General features: G+C 35.0%; 1 protein-coding gene across 1 annotated transcript; it reads right to left on the reverse strand.

The window, feature by feature from the left end:
• Positions 1-219: 219 nt before the first annotated feature.
• LOC145108550 (uncharacterized) lies at positions 220-3,241 on the reverse strand. Its single transcript, XM_079045583.1, has 5 exons — positions 2,818-3,241; positions 2,592-2,703; positions 1,961-2,506; positions 1,306-1,489; positions 220-597 (listed from the first exon to the last, which is right to left on the reverse strand). Exons 1-5 carry the CDS (start codon positions 2,892-2,894, stop codon positions 572-574), a joined length of 945 nt encoding a protein of 314 aa, XP_078901709.1. The 5' UTR covers positions 2,895-3,241; the 3' UTR covers positions 220-571.
• Positions 3,242-9,222: the final 5,981 nt, after the last annotated feature.

Raw genomic sequence — 9,222 nt, forward strand, 5'->3', positions numbered from 1 at the left:
AAACTAAAAGTGACATCCTCACAAGCTTTCGTTTCCATTGCTGGAATGTTTAATTATTTTTTTTTACAAAATCAAGATTTGTCCTGATATTTCATCTAAAATCAACAAACTGGTTGGTTTTATCCAAATTTCATCATCAAAAAACCATTCCAGTCCACTGGATTTTAAAACCAATATGGGTATTAACCAACAGAAAGGAAGAAAAAACATGCACAACAATGATAAGAATACAAATATCCAATATTCCAAGAAATAACTGTTTCCAAGTGGGGATGAATATTTCAATTGCAACTACAACTACAAAAGCATACATGTTGACCCTAAAGATTTACAATTTATGTTTTACATAAAAGAAGCATTGATATATGTACAAATCCACATCTGAAAATAAACTTGCAAAACTCGCCTACAAACATGGTTCTTCTATGACAATTCACAACCATTGCTGATGAAGGTCAAATACAATGTTATAATTGGGTAAAAAAATTTATCACTTAAACATGTCCAATATTCCAAGACACCCTTTTTTGGTATCCTGTAATCTTCTGCAATTAAGACTAAAGCTCCGGTTTCAGATCACATGCACTGTCACTATTGCTGCAAGAAAAAGATTAAACATAAGTTTTCCAAAAAAAAAAAAAAGAACAAGAAAACTGTAATTTGAGATTAAAAAATGGTTTAAAGAGATAAAACATCGACACACTTCGGTTGATTTGTTTATCATAGCATTCTTCTTTCATTTCTTCTTATTACAAAAATGTGCTTTGAAAAATCTACCTAATAGTATAATCGAAATAAAAGATTGAAAACGTTTGTGTGATTCATAACAAAAAGATAAGAATGTGGTTAAAGAAAACACGAAAAATGGTAATTTTGTGAATAAAAAACGGGTTAAAGCAATAAATAGCAACATATTGTCGGTGATTTGTTTATAGTAGCATTCTATATTCATTTCTTGTTATTACAATTTACAGTATCATGCTTTAGAAAATCTACCCAATTGTAGCAATATAATCAAAATACAAAGCAATGTCCTACTAAGAAAAATATTTGAAAGTACAATGCTACAATTGGGTAAAATTTTCAAAGTATAATGCCTTAAAAGAAAAAAAAAGGTTCAATGATGTAATAGACGAGAATAAAAGTAGGATGCTATAATATACAAATAAATGAAAGTCAATTGTTGTTTCTTATTTAGCACTTAAAAAGATTCATCGAGTTTTCAAAGTAGAATGTCGTAATAGAAAGAATGAAAGTAGGAAGATTAAAATTAAATATTTTTGGAAAATGAAAAAGCAAACTCACCAAAAATGAAAATGAGGACAAGTATCCAAAATATGATTTGAGTAGGGCGACTATATTGCACATAATATTGTGACCTTTGAAGTTGTCTTTGAATACCACCATACCACCCGTAAAGTTGCTTTTGATAACAATCATCACCATTCTCAAGGCAACTCTTACTCCTTTCATAACATGCATTAATACCCTTTTCATGCCAAAAAAAAAAAAAAAAAAAATATTATCAATATTTAATACAAATACAACATATTAATATTATAAGTGATCAAAACTTTCATTCTCTACCCATGCGGGACGAGTTATTTAATACAAATACAACATATCATCTTCTTTCAAAGTGCATGAATAAAAAAACGAGTGGATATATCTCCTCCCATTTCTAAATGTTACCAAATTTCTAACTTTTTCTTATTTACATTTTTATCAAATTCAAAGAAAAAACATTTTACGAGTTTTAGAATATCTTATACATCCATTTTACATTATACTAAACAAAATAACTTTTATTTGTAACTAATAAACTAAGAGAATAAAAGATTATAAAAAAATATATATAAAACAGCTACTTGGTCAAGCTTGTAAATTTACAAACTAATTTGAAAAAAAGATCCTACTATTGTGGATGCTCTTAATCATGTAAAGTGAAATAAAAACTCACTTTGCTCAAAGGCTGAATCTCAGGCAATTTAACATCAGCTTCATGTCGATTATCAATAAGCTTCAATTTCCTATAACCATTTTTTGACCACTGTAATTTTGCTGCAGAATCCATGGCATTTAAAAACCCTGAAAAACTCGGTATCTTTCTTGGAGGCTCTTCTGGTTTTCCACCATCATCATCCACCACAATATTCCAGGCACCAATGTCAGCACCAGCACTTGCTGTTCTTCTATGCCCTGAAACTTTCTTCTCATTTTTCTCATTACGGCATTGTACTTTTGAAGGAAGCTTTTGTTTCTGTTTTTGGTCAACGTTTGACTTTGACCCTGAAAGGAATGATGCTAGTTCTTCGGTTTCTCCTTCATTGAGGCGTATCCATGGACGAGGTGGCTTTCCTGTGGGAAGAGCTGATTCATCTAATGCTTTTGAAACCTTTGAAATTTGGCAATCGATTGCTTTGATAAATTCACGATGTCTGGTTTTAGCATCTTCTGTAGAAGATTTGATGTAACTCTGTTCAACTGCCTTCTCAAATTCTTCCAACTGTAATATAAAAAATTGATTATCAATAGGGTTAGAATGGAGAAAATGGCGAACCAGTGTTCTGTATAAATGGCGTGAAGATCACCTGCCATTTAGCAGTGCCATGGGCAGTACGTAAATCCCTTCGAAGTTCTTCTGTCTTCCAAGCAGAAGGTTCTTTCAAAGCGTGAATCAGTGTTCTGTATGTTGATTCCATTCTTCATCCATGAAAGAATTAACAGTAAATAAACGAAGATCTGGTAAAGAAACTAGAAGTACAAAACTACTAAAATGATATAAACCCTAATCGACAAAACACAAGCATCAGATACCTGTCGGCAGATTCCTGAACTTCTTCAGCAGCAGAAAAGAACGGATCTTTCTCCCACCGTTCGAAATGCGACGACATAGCTCTCCACGGTCTCTTTGACAAAAACCAATGTACCGATTTGGGAGCAAAGATTTATGTTCCAATGTAACAAAGAATAAAGGAATGAAAAGCCCAGAAATCAAAGAGCGATTAAACCCTAACTCGTAAACAATCCCTTCCGAAATCAAAATCAATGACGATGGAATTTTCCAATAGATCGCTACACAAAATCTCGAAACCCGTTTTCGATTGAAATAAGTTGGTTAATTTTTCAGGTGGAAAGAAATTAAGATTTGGGAAAATGAGAGCTTTTATTTATGGTATCGTGGCGCTGTCGAGAGCCAACCGCTTTGGGGGAAGGTTACAGCGTCATTGTCTTTTATGTTAGGTGCCCGGTCAAAACCGAGTGTGTAGAAACTAGAAATAATGCATTTGGTCAAAATTGCGGACTCGAAAAGAAGTAATCTAATCAGAAGTACATTGAAAACAAAATTCTTATATAACAATCGATTTTCATAGATGATAATCTATTTTAGTTCTTACTGCGACCTCTTTTAGTTCTTGGTGCGACCTATGGTGCAAAGTGTTTGAATTGTTTGAAAGTAAATATGCAACATCAGAAATCGTGTGGGGGAGCTAGAGCTATTTGAGGTGGCCATGGGAAATTGGGACATCTGATGATGTATTTTTAATAATTAAGTTGTCGAAGACACCAAAAAAACGGCACAAGATATGATTTTGGTAGTCGACGAACTGAACAAGAATGAACACATTTTAGCAGTACGTGAGATTTGGGCTATACAAATTCTTTTTGAAGTTTGTGTTGATAAGCTTTTGCTCGGTCTTCGACGACCACTTAAATCATCCACGGATGGCGAGAGTGGCGCTAAAATGTGTGTGTTGTAGAGACATAACGTCGACTACCTTAAAGAATTTCTCTATAGCCCAAATCAGTTGTCCACACAAACTTCAGGACATAATGTGTGAATGACATTTGGACTATAGAGACATAACGTCGACGACCTCTTGCAAACTATGACCTGTACAACTGGTTCAAGTCATGATTTTGGAAGAATTTGCAAGAGGAGATGAGTACGAAGTTATGTTTGAGTACTAACTATCATCCACAAATGAACGACCAAAGTGAGGACAATTCAAACCTCAGAGGATATGACACGTGCATGTGTTTTAGATTTTGCGAGCAATTGTGATAACAATAACTATCACTATGACATTAAAATGGTGTCGTTTGAGGAATTGTACAGAGATAAGTGTTGAAATGTCATCTTATTGGCTAGCGGGTTCAATATTAGTCCATGTGATTATTGATGTAACGACCTAAACTTTCCCATTTCGTCATCAAGATTAGTTTTTCGTTATGCGTTATTGTTGAGTTATTTTTGTCATGGTTAAAATTAACTTTGATTGGGTAAAGTGCAAAAAAAAAACAATACTTATCATATACATGGGTCATGGAGTCATTTTTTCACACTTACGGACCCAAATTGAAAGTTATGAAGTATTTAAGCCACATTAACCTTAGAATCTGGGATTAAACCCTACTTGGTTGCCTCCTCTATACCTTGAAGTGTGTTATTAGATTTCTTTCCTTCCTTGTGTTGGATCAGGTATCTAAGTCAATAACTAAATTAGTATAGTTTTGAATTATTAGCAAAATCATTTTGGGTTGCCATCAAACTTAATAATTGAAAAGGAAGACTTTTAGAGAGAGAGAGAGAGAGAGAGAGAGAGACTGACTGATTTGTTGATTTATTATGTGAATAATAAATTAATTAGAAATCAAAATAAATGAATTTATTAATATGTTATGAAAATAATATATTAATTATAAACTGTATTATTTAATGGGTTAATACCATAAAAGCCATAAGTTTTACATCCCAATTCTAAATTAGCCCTAAATGGATTTTTTTGTGTCTAATTAGCCATTATGTATGTGTTGACTTTTGCCTCAAACCCTGTTAGCCGGTTCCCCAGTTTCAGCCGGTTACCCCTTTACAAATAGGGATTTTATTGTTAGAAACCCATCTTCCACCTCCTACTTCTACATTCTCCGACTTCTTCTTCCACGCATCAACTTCTTCATGGCTAGTTCATCTACAGGGTCTACAGGGTCAATGACTTCAGGATTTCAAAATGTTAATGTCAATTTCAGGAACAGAAACAACCCAATGGTTTTGTGTCGTTGTGGTGTTGAGGCTAGCTTCTCAATTTCGTGGACGGACAAGAATCTTGGAAGAAAATTTAGGGGATGCACCAACTACAAGGTATGTTCTTCACTCTTTGATCCAGTATAAAGTTTGGTTATGGGACTAAGGGTAAATCTGTCATAAAAATGTGCAGGATCCTTCCAGGTATTGTAAGTTCTTCATGTGGTTGGACCCACCTTTGCCTAGTGAAGATTACAAAAACCTCATGTACCAAATGCATTTAGCTCTGGTTGGTATGGCTGATGGCAATGCTCAGTTGGAACAGGTGAATGTGGATCAAAATAGGAGGTTGATGTTGATGATGAAGCTTATGTTCATCATGGTCATGCTATTTGCAGTGATGTTGGTAACAGGGACTGTATTGCTGGTGAAATTATAGGAAGTTAGGAAGTTAAGTTTAGTCTTTTGTGAAGTTGTTGGTTAGGTGAAATTGTATTAGATGCTTATTTTGGCACATTTGTAATAGCATCTGAAAACATTTTGATGGTTGTAATATGGGTACCCTTGTAATACATAGTCCTACGGGACAATTAATATGAAAAGCATTAACCAGAAATTGACAATTTACTATCCATTACAAACTGACATTGAAATTTGAACTTACTACAAACCACAATCTTTATAAACATAATAGCCAAATACATACATGGAGGGTAACAATCAGAACCAAACTTCCAATTTTACAACAATGTTTACAAGCCAAAAGATGATTTCCCAAAATGACAATGTTACTACAATTTACACTCAAAAGATAACATGTTGTCAACAAATTGGAAGCTTGTTACCAAAAGATGCTTTCACAAAAAAGGGCTATCAAAAGATTTATGCCCAATTAACCCCCCATCCATAACAACATCAGTCCAATGTAAGTGCTTTCTCAGTTGTTGAACCACCTCCATCTGGATCATGCACTGCTTTTTTCAACTTAATCTTGATAATTCTTTCTGAGGGCTTCCTTTTTCTTACCAACGGATCTTGTGTTTCTTGACTGGTCTCTTCGTCAACTATACTCTCAACCAACATCTCCTTCCTCTCTTTTGTCAACTGTGAATAAGAAATTAACATAAAAATATTATCACATAATGTTCAAGAAAATTGTGTTAATAATTAAATTTATAACTACACACCTTATTAAAAACTTCAACAATTTCCCCATGATCATATCCAGATGCCTACAGATCTTTAATAGTTTCAAAATCTTCATGGTCAAGCTTTTCATGGCAGGTAAGTACAGCTTCATCAACACCTGCCACAGTTTGACTTATACTACCATACACAGCCCCTATTCTCCCTACATGATCTTACCTCCCCTCCTTGCCATCATCTTCGTTCTCTTCAAAGGAGAAATTGACTGATCAACATCTATCATCTTACCTGCTTCTTTTGATGTGCCCTCAGCAGCTTTCATCTTTCCCTCACTTGCTTCTTTTGATGTGTGATCAACAACTTTATTATGTCCCTCATTTGCTTCTTTTGATGTGCCCTCAACAACTTTCTTCTTTCCCTTATCTACTTTCCTTGGTGTCTTTGCAATGTTCACAACTAAATTCCCTCCCCCATCTCCCTTTGGTCTACCATTTTTCCTTTTAGGGACAGGGTCACTTGGACCTTCTCCATTCTTACAAGACAACTTATTATGACCAAGTTCCATACATTTCCCACACCTAACAGTCCTGCTAACCTTTGCCTTTTGAGTTGGGAACTTAGAATCCTGACATTCTGAGGCATGTCTTCTTCTCTTTGTTTTTGGCCTTCCCTGGCATTGAATAAACAAAATTATTATAAATGTATAATAATTAAACAAATTTACAGTATATTTTACCTTGTGCTGATCGGTAATAACCATAAGACCCCTACCACAATCAAGGTCAAGATCAGCAACTAACAGCTCAATAAACCAAGTCCAATTATCTTTGTTCTCTACATCAATCATTGCCCATGCTATTGGATATACATGATTGTCTGCATCTCTTCCAACAGCAGTCAAAAGTTCTCCCTTGATCTGACCCTTTAGGAAACAACCATCCAAACCTATCACACGTCTGCAACCCCTATTCCAACCATCCTTAAAAGCCTTTAAGCACACATAAAACCTTTTGAAATAGTTCATGCCACTTGCATTAGAATCTACTCCCACCTTACAAGTGCTCCCTGGGTTAGACCTAAGGATTTCTACAGCATAGTCCCATACCTTTGCATAATGTTCTTCTAACTTACCTTCTATCATCTCTCTTGCCTTTGTCCTAGCCCTGTGACATTGCCCCTTAGATACATTTACTGAAAACATCCTAAGTACATCTTCCTTCATCTCAGTTAATGTCATCTTTGGCTTCATAATAATATCCTTCAGGTAATGTTTGGCCAACCAGTTACAACTAACCAAAGTTCCAAAATTAAAATTTCTAGCACATAGATGTATGTCACATATAGATTTAATCTGAAATGTTCGTTCATTATACTTCCAAGCAGCATAAACTCTAAAGGGACATGGGTCTTTTTTATATATTTTCCCACACCTAGCAATCACTCTATGCCTATCACTCTTCATAAACCACAACTGATATCCATTAGCTACTGCATAGTTAGTTAATGCAAACCTGAGTTGAGAAGGGGACTCATAACACTCTCCCACTACAGGCTTCATTTGTTTCCAATGTATGTCTGGATCATGAACCCTGTACTCTACACCTACTTCACCGTCATTTTGATCATCAATATGATCATGTTCTGGATCCTTAACACCAGCTTCCTGATCATCATCTCCCATTCCATCAAGAGTCCTCCTTAGCATATTTTCATCACATAATATGTTAAGGAATGGGTCATCAGACAGGTTTGAGGTTGGTTCAAAGGTCTCTGGTGCAAAATCCAGGAAAGAGAAATCTATGAGATCATCATCAAAGTCCTCGTCCCTTACATAAACCTTTTCAGGCCCTTTCACCTTTTTAGTTCCAGATGATGAAGCCATCTGTTCAAGATGAAAAATTATACTTGTAAGTGACACTATGGAACTCGATTATGTAAGATAAGAACACACATACACATCAATTTCTTATTGGCACCCCACGTACCTTTCTACTTCAGTGATTTTCAACTTCAAAATAGAAGCTTTTTTTGCATGCAACAATGGTGTAAGAAAACCTTTTCAAACCCTTCTTCTTCCTAAGACCAACTACATGAAACCCTTTTTTGATGTATTTGGTGGTGTACGAACGATCGAGTAGTATAGGAGAGTGGTGACCGGCTGCGTACCTTGGCCTGTTGTTAACCGGCTGATAAAACGATTTTGAAACGGGGTCACAATTATTTAGGCTAATTAGACACACAAAATCCATTTAGGGCTAATTTAGAATTGGGGTGTAAAACTTATGGATTTTATGGTATTAACCCTTATTTAATTAATAATTAATAAGAAATTAATTATAATTAATTTTGGGATTATTTGGATTAATTAAAAGTGCAGGGGTTGTTTGGTTATTTATTGAAAGTTGAAGCAGGAAGGCTCTAGAACCCCTTGGGATGGGGTGGACGAAAATTGGCTAGGAATAGCCTAGAATTTTTGTCCATGGGGTTAGCATAAGGAGATAATGTAACTTGATTATTATATTAATTAATCTAGGCTTTATCCCAGAAACCCTAGATTTGGCCTCAAGTTTCCTTAAGCTATATAAACTTCCTCATGGCCTCATGATTTCATCCACTCCTTTCTAAGAAGCCAAGGTCGAAATTTTGAGATCCCCTCTACTCTCTCTTTAAGCCTCCTTGTTACTATGGTTGGGTGTGAACCATCAGAGATTCGAGATTTCTGGTGCTCGCTTCCAATAGCTTTGAAGAAGGATTCTAGGTTTGTTTACTATAATAAATCAAGAGGTATGTAAACTTCCTTTATGAATTCAGATTTCATTATGGTTTTTGTAGCTTGATAGTTCATAGTATGTTGTCTTTATGTGAAAGACATAGATCCTCTTAGGTTGCATGTACCCTAATTATTTAACTGTTAAATGTTTTTCCGCTTAGAGCATTGTTTTGTTATCTACGTTTTCTATCAGTGGTATCAGAGCCTATGGTTGGCCTTCATCTAATTGCACATTAGTGAATTGACCAAACAAATTTTTTTGGTTTTTTGCATCTCATGA

The sequence above is a fragment of the Lactuca virosa genome, chromosome 4 (genome assembly GCF_052849685.1).
Source record: "Lactuca virosa cultivar CGN04683 chromosome 4, Lactuca_virosa_CGN04683_v6, whole genome shotgun sequence".
Classification (NCBI taxonomy): domain Eukaryota; kingdom Viridiplantae; phylum Streptophyta; class Magnoliopsida; order Asterales; family Asteraceae; genus Lactuca; species Lactuca virosa.

What these genes read in the sequence shown, in the direction of transcription:
- LOC145108550 (XM_079045583.1), bottom strand. Translation starts at nt 2,894, where the DNA reads ATGTCGTCGCATTTCGAACGGTGGGAGAAAGATCCGTTCTTTTCTGCT. An exon ending in ATGGCACTGCTAAATGGCAG is followed by an intron (nt 2,507 to 2,591) that starts GTGATCTTCACG and finishes TTTATATTACAG; the next exon opens with TTGGAAGAATTTGAGAAGGC. An exon ending in TGTCCTCATTTTCATTTTTG is followed by an intron (nt 598 to 1,305) that starts GTGAGTTTGCTT and finishes TTTTTCTTGCAG; the next exon opens with CAATAGTGACAGTGCATGTG.